The sequence below is a fragment of the Bubalus bubalis genome, chromosome 13 (genome assembly GCF_019923935.1).
Source record: "Bubalus bubalis isolate 160015118507 breed Murrah chromosome 13, NDDB_SH_1, whole genome shotgun sequence".
In the NCBI taxonomy this organism is placed as follows: domain Eukaryota; kingdom Metazoa; phylum Chordata; class Mammalia; order Artiodactyla; family Bovidae; genus Bubalus; species Bubalus bubalis.
Genome location: NC_059169.1, coordinates 53210959 through 53232112, shown reverse-complemented (window position 1 = coordinate 53232112; position 21154 = coordinate 53210959). Strand labels below are relative to the sequence as shown.

The following is a 21154-nucleotide window of genomic DNA, read 5'->3' as shown; positions in this document are numbered from 1 at the left end:
CATCCCATAAGTCCTGTAGGCTTTCTTCACTCCTTTTCATTCTTTTCCCTTTTTTCCCCTCTGACTGGGTATCTTCAAGTCACCAGCCTGTGTGGTCGCAGATTTTTTTCTTTTGCTTGAGTCTGCTTCTGAAGTTCTCTGTTGCATTTGTCGCTTCATTTCTTGTATTCTTCAGCTCTAGAATTTCTTTTTTAGTAATTTCTGTTTGTTCTTGTTTTGTTTCACATGTTTCCCTGATTTCATTGAGTCGTTTATCTGTACTCCCTTGTAGCTTGCTGAGCTTCATAAAACAATTACTTTGTGTTCTTTGTCAGGTGGTTTGTAGATCTCCATTTCTTTGGGCTGGTTACTGAAGCTTTATTAACATTTTCCTTTGGTGGTCTCATGTTTACCTGATTCTTGCTGATCTGTGTAAACTTGTGTGGATGTCCTTGTATTTGAAGGAACAAACACCTGCTCCTGTCTCTAGAGGCTGTTTCTGGCAGGTAAAGACCTTTTCCTACTGGACTCCTGGACTGATGGGTGCCTCCAGGATTATGGTGGGATTGTAGCTGGCTCGCTGTACTGGATCCACAGTGAAGGGGTTCACCATTTGATAGGCTTGTCGCCAGGCTTGCAGTCAGCTGTGGTTCCTGCCAGATCCCCAGTGGACAGAACTGCTTCTTGGACTGCAGTCAGGCAAGACTGAAGCTATGTCATGGGCTGCCTTCTGGACCACTGTTGGGTCTGTAACGGGAGGTGTGTTTCCAGAGGTCAGCACAGGTGTGGCTCCTGAGCATCTTCCCACTGGGCCCCCGGTCCAGCAGGACTGCCTCTACCCAGACCAGGGCTGGAGCTGGGTCACCAGGTTGTGTCAGGTTCTGTAGGCAGGACCATGGTCTGTGGGTCTACTTCCAGGGGCATGGGTGGGCATGGCTCCTCCTGCCTCCTTTGGCAGTGGGGCTGTGTGTAGTGCAGTCAGGTCGCCATTTGGTAGGTCTGCATGGACCTGCATTCTCAAAGTGCTATCCTTGATCTCAGGCTTCACCAGGGTTTCTCAGTTACCTCCCAGGGTCCTTAAGTTCCCACTTTTGTCTGTAGATGGTGGTCAGATTGTCGTTTGTGTGGGAGCATGTGAGTTGGGACCCCTTATTCCACAGTCCTGCTGTTGTCGTGCCGTGTGCTTTCAGCACAGCATCCAGAAAGACCCTGGGTTATGACAGCCCCAGACCAGTGTGCTGCTGTGCTCAGCACCAGAGTCCTCACCGTGGTCCCAGAGACCATGACCTTTATTGGTTCCCCCAGCCCCACCATGTTTTTGACATTCTCTCCTACTGTTCTGTCTCTTTAGCCACACTGGCCTCCTGGCTGGTCTTTGAACACGAGTCATGTTCATACCCTGGGGCTTTTGCACACAGGGTTTCCTCTTCCTGGAATACTCTGTCCAGATATCTTCATGACAGATCTCTTCCGGTCCCTCAGATTTCACTTCACATACTGTCTCAGCAAGATGATTCCATCCATAATTTCAGTCCCCTGACCTCCATATTTCCTAACCTCATTCCTTGCTTTATTCTTCACATTTCTAGTGTTCCATATATTTTACTTTTTTATCTTTATTGTTCTCTGTTGCTCCCACTAGAATGTAAGAAGCTTTGTAGGACTAAGGATTTTATTTTTTTCACTGTGGTTTCTCCAGTTCTTAGCATAGTGCCTGAGTCATAGGTGGTTCCCAGAAAATGCTTGCTGAGAGGGGCTTTATTGAGTTGATCGTTATTTCACTACTGTTGATTGAAGGTGGAGTCGCCGAAGCCAGCAGCTTCTCCATTCCAGGCTGTCACTGGGGCTTCATTTTGCGCCACATGTGGATCACTATATCGAGGCGGTCTCCTTAGATGATAATGTGGTTTGGTCATTTTAGGAAAGAAATTGCTGACTTTGAACAACAGAAAGCAAAAGAATTGGCTCGAATAGAGGAGTTTAAAAAGGAAGAAATGAGGAAGTTACAGAAGGAACGCAAAGTTTTTGAAAAGTATTCTACAGTTGCAAGAACTTTCCCAGATAAAAAGGAACGTGAAGAAATACAAGTATGTCAGTTATTTATATCATATTCATAAGTTATTAAAGATGGCAGTCTTGTAAGAATTTTAGAATTGTTTGTGTCAAAGAGAAATTGGGTATCAATGTATTAATCATCCATTGACTCAGCAGATAATCGGAGATACCAGGAATACCTTCTGTAGTCATGGCTTTTCATTTTAATTTTTATTAAATTTTTTACTCTTTGGCTATGCCATGGGGATCTTAGTTCCCCAACCAGGGATCGAACCCTCGACTCCTCCATCTTAACCACTGGACCTCCAGAGAAGTCCTGTACTCTTGATTTGTGAAGAGTAAAATATGTCAGTTCTTTTCTTATTAAAGACTTCCCCAGAAAAGACTACGATAATGACAGGGATAAATTCAAAATGTTGATTTTGAATTCCTTTTAACTTTACTGAGGAATAATTGAAATATATAGCTATGTGTTTAAAAGTATACTGTGTGATGATTTGATGCACATAGACATTGTGAGATGATTACCAAGGTCAAGTTATCTCTGAGTGAGTGGGTGTGGAGAATGCCGAAGATCTGCTCTGAGCAACTGTCTGGTGCACAGTGCAACTTTGTTAGCCAGTCACTGAGCTGTACCAAAGCCCCTCAGAACTTACACTCTTCTTACAGCTCAAAGTTGATGTCCTTTGACCTCCCTTGCTCCATTTCCCCTCCCTCCAGCTCCCGGAAACCAGCATTCTGCTCTTGGAAGTCAGCTTTTCCCCCCTAAAATTCTATGTGTAAGTGATACCATATAGTATTTGTCTGCTGCTGCTAAGTCGCGTCAGCCGTGTCCGACTCTGTGAGACCCCATAGATGGCAGCCCACCAGGCTCTGCCATCCCTGGGACTCTCCAGGCAAGAACACTGGAGTGGGTTGCCATTTCCTTCTCCAGTGCATGAAAGTGAAGTCGCTCAGTTGTGTCTGACTCCTAGCAACCCCATGGACTGCAGCACACCAGGCTCAGTCCATCCATGGGATTTTCCAGGCAAGAGGACTGGAGTGGGTCGCCAGTGCCTTCTCCGATAGTATTTGTCTATTTTTGGTTTATTTGGCTTTGAATTCTTAAATTATTTAGGTTTATGAGTTACCATTTTAGTAGAAGAGTTTATTTTCCCACATGATAACAGTGGTTACCAGTTAGAAATTGCTCACTTGTTGGTTGCACCCCACTGTTTTATAAATAGGTAGTTCAGGGAGGTAATGACCTTGCTTCATGTGTTTTCAAGGCACAGAACTGGGATACGAGCCTTGACCTCATCTGGGCCCTGAGTCTGTCTCTCTGATGTCGAACCCTGGGAAGGGCCTTGACCTCACCTGGGTCCAGCCTCCGTCTCTCTCTGAAGTCACACCTGGAAAGGGCCCCTGAGCCCTGTTCCTTCCCCTGTTGCCTTTGCTGCTCTGTTGACTGCTGTGAGGCTGTGATAGGGCGGGTGGGTGTTCAGGCCCACACGTGTTCACGAAGTGGTGGGCCGCCTCAGTTGGAGTGAGCTTGTGGGTGGTGGCAATGCTTTCTTGATTCGACTTCCCCTCCGCTCTCAGTCACTCCCCGTAATTTGTACCCACATGGGTGCAGGTGGCTGATTTCTGTTTGTACAGTTGCAAGCAGCTTCCTCAGACATCTCCAGGAGTTTCTTCACTTAGTCATTTAGTGCATATGAAACAAGTCATTTTCTCAGACCCAGTTCTTCTCAGGAATTTCAGATAGACCCAGTTTCAGGGCTGGGAGTTCTGACTTCATTTATTCCCTTAGTCACTGCTCTTCCTTCAGTTAGTCATGGATTCCTGTTACTGTTTTCTTCACCAGATAACCCCACTTGTCTCTTTCTACTTCAGTTAATATTTTAGTTTAGACCTCGATTACCTCATGGCTTCTATGTGATGTGTGACACCCTCCCCCACCCGGCCCCCACCCGCTGACTCCTGGAATTTTGTTGATGGTATGAGGTGAGACTCCAGCTTGAACCCCATTCCTTTTCCTGAGGAACCCGATGTTTCTGAAATGTGATTCGCTAAGTCTTCCCTTTTCTGCTCTTTGTGCTGGGCTAGCGATCCTGGTTTGTTGATGTGTTGTCTCTTCTGTTGCATTGTTTTAATTCTCGCAATGGTGTTTTGTGTTTTTTTTTTTTTTTGAAAGGCTTTGAAGCGGCAGGTATCTGATTTACAGGAAGATCTGAAAAGAAAGGAAGCAAAGTGGTCCAGTACACATGGCCGTCTTAGAAGCCAGATAGAAATGTTGGTCAGAGAGAACACAGACCTCCGGGAGGAAATAAAAGTGATGGAAAGGTTCCGACTGGATGCCTGGAAGAAAGCAGAAGCCACAGAGAGCAGCGCCAAGATGGGTCAGTGTGTGACCGCCTCAAAGAAAGATGGGTTCTTGGTAGGTTTTGTCACCTTGTCTCTGTTGTCGTTTAGTCTCTCAGTCATGTCCGACTCGGTGCAACCCCATGGACCGTAGCCCACCAGGCTCCTCTGTCCGTGGGATTCTCCGGGTGAGAATACTGGAGTGGGGGTGAGAATACTGGAGTGGGTGGCCATTTCCGCCTTCAGGGGATCTTCCTGACCCAGGGATCAAACTGCGTCTCCTGTATTACAGGCAGATTCTTTCCCACTGAGCCACCAGGGAAGCCTCTGTCACCCTGGAGAGATGCTGAATATTTGGGGAGTTGGATTCGTAGAAAGATATAGAGGGTGGGTGCCAGGGCTGGGGGTGGGGAGGAGGAGGCGCTGCTGTTTCCTGGGTACAGACTCAGTTTTGCGAGGTAAGAGCTCTGGAGATGGTGGTGCGAGTGCACAGCAGTGTGAGTGTACTTAAACACTGAACTGCCTTGAGAATGTTGAGATGGTAGTTCTATGTGTATTTCACCACAGTTAAATTCTTCTTTTGTGCATTGTAAAGATTTCAAACTCGTTTTTATGATTCTTTAAAACCACTGTACCATGAAGGAAGTCCCACTTTTAATCTTTTTTTAAAAAACTTTTGTTTATTTATTTATGGCTGTGCTGGGTCTCTGTTGCTGTGCATGGGCTTTCTCCAGTTGCCGCGAGTGGGGGCTCCTCGAGTTGTGTGGGCTGACTGCAGCGGCCTCTCTTGTGGCACATGGGCTCAGGGCGTGCAGGCCCAGCAGCTGCAGCCTGAGGGCTCAGTGATTGTGGCTCAATGGGCTCAGTTGCTCTGTGGTGTGTGAAGTCTTCCCAGACCAGAGGTCAAACCTGTTTTCCCTTGGATTGGCACATGGATTCTTAACCACTGGGCCATCAGGGAAGTCCCTCATTTTGATAATTCTTGTAGAGGAATTATAACACAATAGGCAGGTAATCTCAGTTAAAACAGGGTAAGTAAATTTTCTGCAGAGATTCTCATTTTTTTGTGCATATGATCCTTTTGAATCAACTGTTTTTACTCATCTATATTCATGGCTGTGATGTGCAGACACTGAGGCACTGGGGATCAAGCAGTGAACAAAACAGACTTCTTGTCCTCTTGGAACTTGTATTCCAGTGGTGGGAGAAAGATGAGTGTTGGACATGGTGTGTGAGGTTGTGATGAGGACTAAGGAGAAAAAGCAAGGAGGCGGGATACCTGTTGGGGGAGGGTGTTGCAGTTTTCTGTCCAGCATCTGGGGAAAGCTCTCCTGAGAAAGCAAGGTTTGAACAATGGCCAGGAGAGGGCTCAGTGAGCCAGGATAAGACGGTTTGGGAGTCCCGAGGCCAGAGGAGCCCTGTGGCTGGTGTGAGTAAGGTGAGGGCTAAAAGTGGATCCTCGGATTTGCCAGAGGAAAGCCTGACTAGGTGAGAGAGTGAGAAGCTTCATACAGAGTGTAAAGCTTCGTGCAGAAGTCTGGTCGTAAATACAAGGAAATGAGGTAGTAGCTGCAGGGGAAGTTTTTTACTTTTGTTTTAAGATGGGAAAATTAACAAGTGTTTATGTGTTAGTAGGACCGAGTACGCGGAGAGGAAAACCTTGAGGAGACCACGCGAGGGCTGTCAAAGCGGTGTGCACGCGGAGAGGGGCTGGGGTTTGAGGGGTGGAGGCACTGGCGTGGACGTCTGTGCCTGGTGATGGGGCGGCTCAGGGGTGGACCCAGAGCTGCACGTAGGGGAGCCCTTGGTGGGAAGTTCCCCCAACCCTTTACCTTTTCTCAGAGGAGTGGGAAGCCTGGCTCTCTGCTGAGAGAGGGGATGGAGGGGGCTCTGGGAGCTTTGAGGGGAGGGAGGGACGGGAAGTTGGGGTCTGCAAGAGCACAAAGCTAGGGGGAAATGTGGTCTGACTCCACAGAGGTTAGAGATGGTATGTTTCAAGTAGGAATTGTTTGTTATTTTTTCTTATTCAGCTTTTCAAGTGTAAATGATAGAGAGCAGAGATATGTCAGCCCGGTGAATACCAGAGTGAGAGGGGCGTGGAAGTTGACAGTATACATAGCAAGAGTGACTGCAGTGAGCCATGATTTCAGTCTGCTCAAGAAGGGCAGAGGTTTGGGGAGATACAGGAAACATGATCAGTGGATCGTGGGACCCTGCAGGCTGTAAGCTGTGGAGGAGGGAGGGTGTCAGTGGGGTGAGCTGGGAGAACAGGACGTGGAGTCAGAGGGTGAGAGTCCCCCACTCCCAACTATGTTTTTATGAAAGCTGAGCCAAACAAATTTGAAAGAATAGTATGATGAATACCTGAACACTCACCTAGATCCAGTCATTGTTCCCTTTTGCCACATTTCCATGTAAAGTGTTTTGCTGAACCATTTGAAGGTAATGGCAGAAATTGTGGCATCTCACCCCTAAATACTTTGGCCTTTTATTAAATGGCACTGGCTTTTTGAGTGATTATTATTTTGTAGGTTGCTCTGAAATTGATACTTTTGCAGCTCTTAATAATTGCAGATATTGATAATGACTAGTTCTCCTTTGTCCACTGGAGTACCTAGCTGAGGTGGGAGAGGGTGGTCTGGAGGTGGCAGCCATGGCATCATCTCCTGACAAGCAGGGTATGTGGATGAGACTGACTGGTCAGGAGAGAAGGAGATCTGGCTGGAGGAGGAGATGGGAGCAAGGAGGACATCTCCCTTGACCTCTAACCCCGGGGGGTGGGAGGACAGGGTGTGCAGTCTCCTGGTGTCTGACCATGAGTTCCAGCCCTCTCCTCTGACCGCTCTGGTAACGTCACAAAAACTGTTTCACATTGTCTGCTGTGCCTCACTTGAAGAGTGAATGTATTTCCAGAGGTGGCGTGTGAGGATGTGTGTAGTCCATTCCTGGTAGCAGCTGGTTCACGGTGGCCTGTTCACTCAGTATACATGAAAACAGCATAAATTGAACACACTTAAAATATTCCCTTTGCAAGCTGAGTTCTGTTACTTTCTTTCCTTGTACTAATGTGTAGACTAATTTTATATTCAACATTTTCTCATACTATAGAATTCATCAGTTCGATTTCAAAAGAGTCAGATTTCTTCAGGAACCCAGGTAGAAAAGTACAAAAAAAATTATTTGCCAACACAAGGTAAGATAGTTGCATGATCTTTTTATAAAATATTTTAGAAATTTAAAGAGTGGAGAATTTACACCAACTTACTAGAAATAAGATATTGTAAATATAATTGAAGCCCTGTGTATCCATCCTACTTCCAGTTAATTTGCACCCAGACCACATTCCCTTTCTTATTTTTCATTCTTTTAGTACATTGTGTCCATAAATCAACGTAGTATCGTGTCATACTCCATCCCTCTGCCATTTGCTTTCACTCTATTTTAAGACCTACCCTCAGTAATACATATAAACTCCAGCTGTACATATTCCATGTATATTTGCCACAGTTAAGCTGTCTTATTGATGGGCATTCACGTTCTCCATGTCTGTCACAGAATGAATAGGACAAGTCTTGGTCATGTGAGTTTCTCTCAGACAAATGTCAGGGGTAGGATATTGGGTCACATCAGGCTTGTCTCAGTTGAGGAGATGTTTGGGTTTGATCCCTGGGTTGTGAAGATCCTCTGGAGAAGGGAATGGCTACCCACTCCAGTATTCTGGCCTGGAGAAATCCATGGACTATACAGTCCTTGGGGTCGCAGAGAGTCGGACACAACTGAGCGACTTTGACTTCCCTTTGCAGTTTTTTTTTAATTGTCAACAGAACATGCTCTTTGTGCTTCTAACACTTGATCTACTTAGACTTTAATTTGGCCAGTGAGATGGGTGTGAAATGATGAGTCACTGTCATTTTAATATGCATTTCCCTGATTACCGATGAGCTAATGTGAGCATCTTGATATTTAGTGGACATTTGAATTTCCTCTTGTGAATTGCCTGTTCATCTCTTTTGCCCGTTTAAAACTGTGTGTGTGTGCTTGTCAGGTTTTGCTTATTAAAGTTAATTATAAGCACTGCCAGTATCTTCTGCCCATCTATATTTAGCTTTTTGGTTTTTGTTGCTTTATACATGTGTTTTCCCTTTTAATATTGAATTTAATCAATTAAAAAAATGGTTTTGCTTTTTGTGACTAAGAAATCCTTCTCAAACATCAAGTCACAAATACACTATTTTCGTCTATGAACTTTTGTTTTCACAGCTGGGTCTTTAATCTGCCTGAAGTTTTAGAAATTATTTCTGTAAATTAAATTTATAGAAGTGGATATAACATATGTGGTTTGAAAATTATAAAGGAAATATGAGTAACCACTGCCCACAATAAGAATTAGCAACACCTCAGAACTGCCCCCTCCGTGATCATATTACATTGCTTTTCCTTGAAAATAGTTTCTACTTTCATAGGTATAGTCCTAAAAAAAAAAGTTTTACTTTTTTTTAACTTTCTGAAGAGTCAGTCATGCTGTATGTATTCCATTGTACTCTTCTTACACTACGTGTTTTTGAGATTCAGTCTTGTTGATCTAGTTCACTAATTTTCACTGCTAGGTAGTATTAGTATTCTATTTATGAATATATTACAGTTTGCTATTTTTCTGTTGATGGTTAAGTTTTTCTTAAGTTTTGGGATATTAAACAATGATGCTGTGAACTTTCTTACTTATTTCTGGTACACATTCATTTCTCTAAGACATATACCTAGGGCTAGAGTTAAACTGAGTAATTTGTAGGAATATCTTTAACAGATATTGCCAAAATATTTCCCAAAGTGATTTTACTCTCTCACCAGCAATGTAAGTGCTTGCTTTGCTCCACATCTTGTTATTACTTGATTTTCAGAATTAAATTCATGCCAGTCTGTTAGGAATATATCTGAATCTCATAGTTTTAATTTGCATCACCATTACTAAATATGTTGAACACATTTGCCTGTGTTTAGTAGCTGTTCAGAATTCATCTTTGAGAAGAAATTGATGAGATCTTTATTTTGTGGAGTTGTCTTTTTCTTTATTGTTCGTGGGAGGGTCCCCACATCCTCATAATCCTGTAAGTTTCATGTATTGCAGGTATCTTCTCCCAGTGTATAGCTTGTCTTTTTACTCTTAATATGTTAGATATAAAAAGTATCTTTTTAAATTGAAATATATCTGACATATAACATTGTATAAATCTGAGGTGTACATCATGTTGATTTGATGGATTTAGATATTGTAATGTGACTGTCAATGTGTCCATACCTAGCACCTCTATTAAATCACATAATTATGATTTCTTTTTTAGTGGTTGGAATAATTAAGATCTAGTCTTCTTAGCAAGTTTGATGATTATACCATAGTATTGTTGTTCACTACACTGTGCTTTGTATCTCTAGGACTTATTTACAGCTCACTGCAAGTTGGTATACCCTAATTTCCACCTCCTAGCCCTTAGTAACCACTGTTTTATTGTGTGGCTTTTTGAAATTCCACATATAAGTTATACCATACAGCAATATTCCCTGGTATATATGTACCACATTTTCTTCATTCATTCATGGAAGGGCACTTTAGGTTATTTCTGTATCTTGACTGTTGTGAATAATACTGCAGTAAACATGGGAATGCATGTATCTCTTCAATATCCTGTTTCCATTTCCTTTGGACATATATACTCAGAAGTAGAATTGCTGAATTGTTCGGTAATTCTGTTTTTAATTTTTTGAGGAAATGTGCATACTGTTCCCTAGTGGCTGTACCAATTTGTATTCCTACCACCATTGTACAAGGGTTTCCTGTACTCCACATCCTTGTTACCTAACAGGATAATACTTGTTATCACTTGTCTGGGTTTTTTTTTTTTTTTTTTGCTAGCCATTGATATGCATTTCCCTCAAGATTAGTGATGTTGAGCATCTTTTCATGTACCTCTTGGACATTTGGATACCATGTTTAAAAATAGTCGTTAGTTCCTCTGCCCATTTTTATTTATTTTTTTAAAACAATCTCAAATTTTTAGTATACGTGCTGCTGAAGCAAGCACATAAACAATCTCAAATTTTTATTGTCTTCTTAAAACATGAAGCTCAAAACTGGATCACTTGGCCCTTTCTCTTATCTCTTCCAAGCCCAAAATACTTGCATCTCTTAATAACGAGCATTCTCTTAGATCTGCAGTTGGGCTCAACACCCCAACGTATTCAAGCCTTGGTACAGTCTTTGTAGTTTTAGCCTTCTTCTGGAAAATTGGCTTACTCTGCCCACTGTAGCTCCTCTGCTTCCTGTCATAATGCTACTTTCCTTGGGGATGCAGAGAATCCTTGCTTTTCTTGTACTAGGTCACTTTGTGGGGCTGGTGCTTGCCATACTTAGTTCAGCGGCTTTTAGGAACATTCACCATGTTTGCGAGAGTGCTACCAGCACAGAAAGCCCTCAACCCATTTTTAAATTGTATTTTTTTGTGCTTTGTTTGTTAATTATTGAGTTGTATGAGTTCTTTAGGGCCTCCCAGGTGGTGCTGGTGGTAAAGAACTCGCCTGCCAATGCAGGAGACCTAAGAGACATGGGTTTGATCCCATGGTTGGGAAGATGCCCTGGAGAAGGGTATGGGACCCCACTCCAGTGTTCTTGTCTGGAGAATCCCTTGGACAGAGGAGCCTGGTGGGCTACAGTCCATACGGTCGCAGAGTCGGACACGACTAAAGTGAACTCATGAGTTCTTTATATATTTTGTATGCTATGCTAAGTTGCTTCCGTCGTGTCCGACTCTGTGCAACCCCATAGACGGCAGCCCACCAGGCTCTGCCATCCCTGGGAACCTCCAGGCAAGAATACTGCAGTGGGTTGCCATTTCCTTCTCCAATGCATGAAAGTGAAAAATGAAAGTGAAGTCACTCAGTCGTGTCCGTATATTAACTCTTAATTTGATATATGGTTTATAAAAAATTTCTCTCATTCTGTAGGTTATTTGTTGATTGTTTCTTTGCTGGGCAGCAACTTTTAAGTTCGATGGTTTTTGCTTTTGGTGTTTGTGCTTTTGATGTTATATTCAAGAAATTATTGCCAAGACTGTTGTTAAGGAGTTTCTTTCTTATGTTTTGTTCTAGAACTTTTACAGTACCAGGTCTTATGTTTAAGACTGATCCATTTTGAGTTCATTTTGTGAGTGGTGTGAGAGAGATCCATTTTTCTGCATGTGTTCAGTTTTTGCATTGCTTTATAAAGAGACTGTGCATTCCCCCCCATTGGGTGTTCTTGACTCCCTTGTTGAGTATTAGTTAATTGTATATGTAGGGGGTTTTCTATTCTGTTCTATGGGCATTTACATTAGTTGTAAGGATATGTAAGGACTTATGACCGCCATCCTATCGATCGCTTTCTTTTGGTTTTCTATTTCCATTGTTTCTTTTTCCCCCCGTTTCTGCCTACCTCTGTAAACATTTTTTCCCATGGTAGTGTGCTTCATCTCTTGTTTTGTTGTATTTGTGGATCAACTCTATTTTTGCTTGCGGTCACCATGTGACCTACATAAAACATCTCATAGATAAAATAATCCGCTGTATGCTATTAGCAACTTATCATTATAAAGGCTCCACCACCCTTTTATGTTTTGATGTCACAGTTTGCCTTTTTTATGCTCTGATTTCAGTAACATTACAGTAGCTGGAGTTTTTGGTTTTTTCACAGCACTGCCCAGCATGCAGGATCTTAGTTCCTCCAGTAGGGACCGAACCTTTACGTCCTACAGTGGAAGTGCAGACTCCCCACCACTGGACTTCCAGGGAATTCCATAGGTGGTGTTTTTAAAAATATTCTTTTCCTTTAAACGTTATACTATAATTAGGTGAATTAGGTTTTTTCTTTTTTTTATCTGACTGTACATGTTCACGTTTATTACCTATGTGTTGTGTTGTGTACTTTTATGTTGTCTTGTTGCTAGTTAGCATCTTTTTGTTTCTACTTGAAGATCTCATTTCAGCATTTCGCGCAGTGTCTTATAGGTCAGGTGATGCTGAACTACCTCAGTTTTTGTCTGGGAAAGCATTTCCCCTTCATATCTGAAGGATAACTTGGCCGGATATAGTAGTCTGGGTGGGCAGGTTTTGTTTCATACTCTGGATATGTCGTTTTCCTCTCTTGGCCTCTGGGGTTTCTGCTGAGAAATCCACTGAGAGCCTAAGACTGTGCCTTCATAGGTTACTTCTTTTTTTCCCCTGGCTGCCTTGAAGGTTTATTATCATTGATTTAGGAAGTTCTCACCCATTATTTCTTTAAATAATAAAAGCTCTGATTTCTTTAAACTCTGTGCCCCTTTCTACCACTCCTCTTCTGAACAACAGTTAATCAAGTATTTGCCCTTTCTAGTGGGAATCCAATAGCTCTCATTGGCTTTCTTAGTTTCATCTCCTTTTCTAGCTGTATTATTCTTGAATTTGTGTTTCCCAAGTCACTTGTTCTTTCCATCTGGTCTGCTTTGCAGTAGATGCTCTCTGTTGCATTCTTCACCTGTCATCGAATTCTTCACCTCCAGAGTTTGAAGTAGCAGATACTTCCTTAACAAAGCTTTTATGACTTCATTGGTTCCTTCAATTCACCAGGCTGGCTGTTAGAAACCTTTTGTTTTCCAGGAGGTAGGGCCATAGCTCAAGTTTGTGCTTCCTTCCCTGTCCACAGACTGACTATGGCCTATCTTCTGAGCACTCCAGCAGACACACAAGGAGCTGGCAGCAGTGGGGGTGTGGGTTCAGGGTCCTGAGGTGCCTGTGGGCCCAGGGGGTGATCCTTGAGTGGCATGGGTAGACCTCCAGTAGAGGTCCTGCAGTGGACAGCAGGAGCTGCATCCCTCCGTGCCCATGATGTGCTTACCTGCTCCCCTCCTCTTTTCCTGACTCCCCCTAGTCATGGAGGCCCGGTCTCGCCTCGGAAGTTCAGCTGCTCCTGGAGAGAAAGTGGCTTCTGAGCCACATGGCAGGCGGCTGGGCAGCCGCTTCCACTCAAGCTTTCCATGTCCTCCTCGGGAGAGGTGGTCTGCCACCACCACACAGCTTAGGTCCACGCACTGTCCCCTGGGCTGGGGGCAGTTCTCTCGGGTTCCCGTCTGCTCTACATACAAACTCGTCTCTGTCCTGCACCGGTAGCCTGCTTGTCTACCCTGGACGTCTTCAGGTCCTCTCTTTCCAGGTTTTTCCTCCTGTAGTGAGTGGGGATGGGGTGGATTTGCTGAGTCCCTTGGGTCCACAACTCCTACTGAGGTCAGGTCTATCTTCAGATGCACAGGTGGGCAAGAATCCCCCCAGATCCCTGGGTGTAAGGCACTGGGGCTCTTTTGTTAGTTACAAATGTCAAGTTAGTTGTTAAGGGGAAAGAGGAATGGCTTAGCTGCCGTGATGCTGATGTCACCTTAAAAGTTCCCCAATTTCTTTCTTTAATGTAGTTGAATTTCACTTCTTTATGGGTAGTCCTCTTGCCTATAAAATGAGGATATTAGTCTCTTCCGTGGAGGGTGGTTACAGGATTCAGAGGTGATGTTAACACAGAGCTCAGACTGCAGTGTGGTTTTTGTGCCTGTGACATGGGGGAAGTTGGTCATTTAGCCAAAACCTATGTGTGCTCCTTGATTCCTTTTCTCTTTACTCCCCACCCCGCTGCATTCCCATCCGTCCTTAAACGCATCTCTGATGTTGATGTTTTTCTGAATCTATTAAGTAGGTTGAACCGTATGAAATGCTAGTACCTGGCAACTTGGGATCCTTGGGTCTGTTATTTGACACAGCACACACACTGCCATCTCCACAGATGCCCACAGCCTGCTTAGTGGGCCTTCTACCTCTGCTGTTCTCCATTCTTGGAGCATTCAGGATCCATTCTGGTTTTTTACATTTAAGTCAGATCCTGGCACTTGAGCTTGAAACCCTTCAAATTTAGGACTACTATCCATTGGCATATAGGAACTTTAGTGCCATTTTAACCTAACTTCAGTTTGTTGTTGCTGTGGTGGTGTGGTGTCTGTGTGTGAGCACGTACACGCATGTGCGCTTATTTTATAATGTGTGTGCTCCTAATACACAGTATAATTGGGTGTATTGGTCATGATCTAAAAAGTTTAGACCATAGCCATTAGGTCTATCCAGTTTCTTTTTCAAGCCAGATTCTCTTTCTGGATACTTCCACTCTTTGTTCTCCATTTCTGCCCTCTTAACTAAAGCTCCTGGTGACTGTCTGCAGAGCACCTTCAGGTTCATCTGTTAGGTTGGTTGAGCACTTGTCTCTTTCTCCAGAAAGGTTGTAAATTTTCAGAAAACGGATACTGTCTTTGTCTTTCTTGGTCATCAGGACTAAAGTATTTGAATAAGCATTTGAATTTATATAATGAAGAACTAGGAATTAGTAAAGAAAAATACTAAAACTTTCTTAAATAATGGGTAAAGAAGAGTGAACTAAGGAAATGTTTGACCATAGTATTGAGTAAACTAAAATCTTTCAATTAAATAATCAAACTATGACAATAATATTTTAACAGGTAATCCATCTCAAAGATCCAAGTCTGAGCCTCATGATTTAGGCAGCTCGGAGAAGGGACAGGTAAATATTTGTTTTTATATATTCAGACATATTTCTTAGGCTTACAGTTGATTAGTGAACTGGTTTAAGTTTCCATTTATAAAGGAAGCTTTTTACTTAACATCATAAAGGTTTTCTATACAATACCAACACTAGCCATAGAATCCTATAATGGTGAAATCTGGCTTTTGGACATAAGTGTGAAGTTTTAGCTGCTTGAGATTTTTATTACATGTCATATAGCACAGACTAAGAGCCTCCTGTCCTTATAGACGGCCTCACCCAGGGAGCTGCCTGAACCAGTGAACTTTCCAGATCCTGACTATAAAGAGGAGGATGAAAAAGAGGAAATTGAGGGAGAAATCAGCCATCCTGATGGAAAGGTTACTTTTTTTTTTTAATAAAAAATAGACATGGGTTAAAATATAGTTGAAACAGATTCTAAAATCATTGACTTTGGAGACTTGATGGGGCTTAAGGTCTTCAATGCTTTGGCTCATGTCCTCAGGCTGAACCTTTGGACTCCTCTGAAAACACTTGATAAATGAAAATGCATTTAGTTGCCATTTCTGAGAGATGCAACAAGAGGAGGAGTACAGTCCCATTGTTTAAACTTCTTGTTCTTTCCCCAGACACGGCTGAAAGCCTTGGTAATCCCTAGTACTTGTAAAAGCCTCAGTTCAGTTCAGTCGCTCAGTTGTGTCCAACTCTTTGCGACCCCATGAATCACAGCACGCCAGGCCTCCCTATCCGTCACCAACTCCTGGAGTTTACCCAAACTCATGTGCATCGCGACGGTGATGCCATGCAGCCATCTCATCCTCTGTCTTCCCCTTCTCCTCCTGCTCCCAATCCTTCCCAGCATCAGAGTCTTTTCCAATGAGTCAACTCTTCGCATGAGGTGGCCAAAGTACTGGAGTTTCAGCTTTAGCATCATTCCTTCCAAAGAAATCCCAGGGCTGATCACCTTCAGAATGGACTGGTTGGATCTCCTACCCCTCCTTGAATATTTCCTGCATTAGCTGCTTCTCTGCCCCAGCCCAACAGTATTATTCCTGCGCTTGGGAAAGGTTCTGAGTGAGAATAGCCTGGCTGGGTGCTCCAGTTAAAGAATGAAGGACAAGGGAAGGGACAGAAATAGGGTTTGTTACTGAGGTGGTGGTGAGGGATTTTCCCTTAGGTTTCTAGAACATGTACTTTTCTAGGTTCTTTGATCCACTTTAATAGAAAGGAGAAGGTTGAAGTTCACTGAATCATGAGGAATGAGTGAAGGACAAAGACCAGCAATCAGAAGGAAGTTGTCACCTCTATCCTAAAGTAGTTTTCCTGTACACTGTACTTTCAGTTCAGTTGCTCAGTCGTGTCTGACTCTTTGCGACCCCATGAACCGCAGCACACCAGGCCTCCCTGTCCGTCACCAACCCCCGAAGTCCTCCCAAACCCATGTCCATCAAGTCGGTGATGCCATCCAACCATCTCATCCTCCATCGTCCCCTTCTCCTCCTGCCCTCAATCTTTCCCAGCATCAGGGTCTTTTCAAATGAGTCAGCTCTTCACATGAGGTGGCCAAAGTATTGGGAGTTTCAGCTTCAACATCAGTCCTTCCAATGAACACCCAGGACTGATCTCCTTTAGGATGCACTGGTTGGATCTCCTTGCAGTCCAAGGGACTCTCAAGAGTCTTCACCAACACCACACTTCAAAAGCAACACTTTACTTTTGGGTAACAAATTGTTGATGAGGAAGGGTTTTCTTTTTTAGAAGAGGAATGAGAAAATTAGGATATCACCAATGTACAAGGTCTAATGAAAGGAGGGGTCTTGGGCAGCAGTCATCAGTGGCTGCTGAAACCTCAGATGAAAGGTTGACGGGTCTCATGATGTCACCCAGTCAGTGCTGAGGTTGTAAGGCAGCCAGCCGCGTACTTACTGAATTTCTGGACACGCTGTCATACAGAGCCCACTGCTGTACCTAAAAGGTACTTGTCAGAATAATTCACCTGGAATGTAATCAAGCCTTGAGAGTAACTACTGGGTTTTTTAAGGAAAAACAGGATATGAGAACATGTTAACTGACAGAGAAATAGAAAAGCAATTGGCCAGATCCAGAATGTGGTCAATATTATATGTTCAGTGACTTCATTCCTTCAACAATTGGCATTAAAATGGGGGAAACGAAGAGACCGGAATTGAGATCAGAGAGACACATCAACCCAAGTGTGTGTGGACCTTGTTTTCATCCATATTCAAGTAAACCATACAAAGCCTTTTTTTTTGGGCAAATTTATGAAAAACATTCTGAAGGTTATGATATAATGAGGGAATTACAGCTTGTTAGGGATGATAATAGTTTGGTTATGTTACTGACTGTTCCAGTAGAGAGATTTGTTGAAGTGTTTAGAGTTGAAGTGATAATCTGAAGGTTGCCTAAAAAAACAACTGAAAAGTTTGGGGGGAATAGGTGACTTAAGAATGGAGATGATGTGCTAATAGGTGAAGTTGATTGTTTTGAATTGGAACTTTTTTCTCCGGGAAATATTTTAATTTTTATTATGAAAAATATCAAAGTAGGCAATTTATAAGAATTAGGGATGTTTTTGTCATGTTGTCTCAGGAAATTTTTGCTAGTTTGGTTTTCTTTTTTGTAGGTAGAGAAGGTTTATAAGAACGGGTGCCACGTTGTGTTGTTTCCAAATGGAACGCGAAAGGAAGTGAGTGCAGATGGGGAGACCGTCACTGTCACTTTCTTCAACGGTGACATCAAGCAGGTCATGCCAGACAGGAGAGTGGTAGGTTTCCACAGGTGTGTTTTCTCTGTAGCATAAACACCCCTGAAGGAGCGGAGTGCTGACTCCTTGTCTTTACAGATCTACTACTATGCAGCCACGCAGACTGCCCACACCACATTCCCAGAAGGGCTGGAAGTTCTACATTTCTCTAATGGCCAGATAGGTGAGAACCTGCTCTGCCCTCTCAGTTCAATTAAATTCTTCCTTCCTTTAAAAATAAAATATTTATAACCCCCTTTCTTACAGAAAAACATTTCCCAGATGGAAGAAAAGAAATCACATTTCCTGACCAGACTATCAAAAACTTGTTTGCTGATGGACAAGAAGAGAGCATTTTCCCAGATGGTACAGTTGTCAGAGTACAACGGTATGTTACCTGTTAAGTTGGTTTCTAGTTTTCAACTTTCAATCAGTAATGAAGTTTAAAAATCTTAAATTTTAATAAGTCATTCAACATTTTAGTTGAGTTCAGAATCTGAACTCAACTAGGTAAGATGTGTTTGCAGCACTTTAGAATTTTAGACAAGTTTGAGACCAATGGATTCTAACATTTGCTTAGTCTTTAGCCTAGAGATCTAAAGGATATCTAAAGAACACTTCACGAAAGGAGGATGGCAGATACTTATTTAGAAATAAGTTTGGTGAAATTTGAAAATAGTGAGTGAGACACAGAAGGGAAGCTTCCCTGTCAATTTTTAAGAATAACTGGACTCTTTATTTTGATTTTCTGGGTCTCCCTGTCCCAGCCTAAGCACTTTACTCTTCTGGCCTAAGCCAATTACAAGTTAACAGTTTCTTTCTTTATCCTTCTGAATGTTGAATTTCTTGAAGTCAGAGATGACTTCTTTAATCCACAGTGAAGAGCATCGGTTTGTCAGATCCAGTCCTGTTTTTAGTTTCACCCTCCTTTCCTGTAGTGTAGCAGTTAAGTACCCATTAACTTGAATTATGTGATGTAAACTTGGCAATAATGTAGGAACTCCTTATGGTCATGACTTTTTCCCTTATTGTGGTCTGAAATCTGGTGGTCTTTATCTGGTGCTCAACTAAAGAAAATTTGAGGAGAAGCTTATGTGTACAGTATAGATTTCAAAAACTTCTCAATTTTGAGTCTTATGAAAAGTTCCCTAGAGCCATCTATCTGATCTTCAAGTGTTAAAACTCAGAAGTTTCTCAATTTTGACTCTTATGAAAACTTCCCTAGAGCCATCTATTTAATCTCATGGCCAGTCTTTTCTCGTCTATACTCAGACACATCCCATGTTATTAGTTCATTCAGGATTATCATTTTTAAATTGAGGTCTAACTGACATATGACATTAGTTTCAAGTGTACCACAAAAATTTACTAGATATTTGTATAGCAGAATGATCACAAGTCTAGTTAACATCCATCATCACACATAATTACATGTTTTTCTTGTGATAAAAACTTTTATTCTCAGCAGTTTTCAAATGTGCAATTCATTCAGGGTAGTTGTGCTGTTTTTCACTTACAGCAGTGGTTTTCAAACTTCAGGGTGCATCTGAATCTGGAGGGACTGTTCAAGGGCTTGTTGCTGGGCCCCACTCAAATTATTGGCATTTCTAGTGAGCTCCTGGGTGATGCAGACACCACAGGGCCACACTTACTAGAGCAGTGGCTCTCTAACCTTTGTATGTGGCAGAGAGCCACATATGTGTTCATACGAAATTTGAGAAGTAACCAAAATAGAAAAAAACATTCTGTGTTGAGAAGTTGATAACTTCTCAACTTTAGCGCCCTAGCTTTGTTTTATAATGGTACATTATCCTTAAAATAAGGACCAGGGATACTCTTGGAGAAGGAGTAACTGCCAGATTTCTCCTGCTATAATCTTCATGTTTTTATAAAAGAATTAAATTCTATTTAAAATTTACAGAGATGGCAACAAAATCATAGAGTTTAATAATGGCCAAAGAGAACTGCATACGGCCCAGTTCAAGAGACGGGAGTATCCAGACGGCACTGTGAAAACTGTGTACACAAACGGGCATCAGGAGACAAAGTACACATCTGGTCGAGTAAGAATGAAAGACAAGGATGGTAATGTTCTCATGGACACAAAAATGTCATGAAACTTGTGTGACTCATCATGAAATGACACTAACTTGATTTTCTTGTTAAAAAGAAATGTACATTTCTTGTGGATTCTGTGGTTTAATTTATATACTCTGTGTGTGTGCGTCTGTGTGTGTATATAAATAAATAGAAAGACTTTGGAGTATAAAACTTCTTGCTTTTTAAAATGTTTGAAATGAACAGGGCAGCTTTCATTTTTAATTCACCTCCCTTGTCTCCTATGGTCATAAGCAGCATAGACTTTAATAAGGGGATGCTTTCTATGCTTGGTGATGGCTATGAAAATCAGGAAATACAGAAATACAGTATCACATAGTTTTTATGACACAGATTTTCCTACTGCCTATCATGCTCAGAAACATCACTGAAGGAGGAATCATTTCTCCACTCACTATTACTATACTCAATCAGTGCTGAAATTAAAGCATTGTGTCTATCACCAAGGTCACAGAATGCGAAGTGAAAACAGGGAATATAGAAGTAAGTCAATCAGTCCAACAGGTAGGAAAAGTTCATTCTGCGAGTGCAGATCTCATGGGAGGAGAAAGCAGCTGTAATGAGGGTGATACCTGGTCAAAACAGGACACGTGAGAAAGGCGGGGCCTGAGAAACAACCAGGCAGTGTTAAAAGTTTTCAGAGAAAATAAGGAATCATATTTATGTAACCTCAGGATTTAGAAAAGCTGGTTTTAGAAAAGGCAGAGGAACCAGAGATCAAATTGCCAACATCCACTGGATCATGGAAAAAGCAAGAGAGTTCCAGAAAAACATCTATTTCTGCTTTACTGACTATGCCAAAGCCTTTGACTGTGTGGATCACGAAAAACCGTGGAAAATTCTGAAAGAGATGGGAATATCAGACCATCTGACTTGCCTCTTGAGAAACCTATATGCAGGTCAGGAAGCAACAGTTAGAACTGGACATGGAACAACAGACTGGTTCCAAATAGGAAAAGGAGAACATCAAGGCTGTATATTGTCACCCTGCGTATTTAACTTATATGCAGAGTACATCATGAGAAACGCTGGGCTGGAAGAAGCACAAGCTAGAATCAAGATTGCCGGGAGAAATATCAATAATCTCAGATATGCAGATGACACCACCCTTATGGCAGAAAGTGAAGAGGAACTCAAAAGCCTCTTGATGAAAGTGCAAGAGGAGAGTGGAAAAGTTGGCTTAAAGCTCAACATTCAGAAAACTAAGATCATGGCATCTGGTCCCATCACTTCATGGGAAATAGATGGGGAAATAGTGGAAACAGTGTCAGACTTTATTTTTGGGGGCTCCAAAATCA

General features: G+C 42.4%; 1 protein-coding gene and 1 pseudogene across 7 annotated transcripts in view; one reads left to right on the top strand and one right to left on the bottom strand.

Annotated features, from left to right (window-relative positions):
* The window catches only part of CENPJ (centromere protein J), a 36842-nt gene extending 16833 nt beyond the window's left edge, over positions 1–20009 (top strand). For 6 of the 7 annotated variants that reach the window (XM_025262775.3, XM_006046089.4, XM_025262774.3 and 3 more), the window contains 9 exons: positions 1901–2066; positions 4211–4453; positions 7486–7570; positions 14931–14992; positions 15244–15354; positions 17619–17759; positions 17838–17922; positions 18006–18126; positions 19660–20009. In XM_025262775.3, coding sequence (XP_025118560.2) covers positions 1901–2066; positions 4211–4453; positions 7486–7570; positions 14931–14992; positions 15244–15354; positions 17619–17759; positions 17838–17922; positions 18006–18126; positions 19660–19855 — 1210 coding nt within the window. In that variant the 3' untranslated portion in view covers positions 19856–20009. Of the gene's footprint in view, positions 1–1900; positions 2067–4210; positions 4454–7485; positions 7571–14930; positions 14993–15243; positions 15355–17618; positions 17760–17837; positions 17923–18005; positions 18127–19659 lie in introns of those variants that run through there. The other variant, XM_044927274.2, reaches the window with a different exon arrangement.
* LOC102410443 lies at positions 10498–10811 on the bottom strand (annotated as a pseudogene).
* Positions 20010–21154: the final 1145 nt, after the last annotated feature.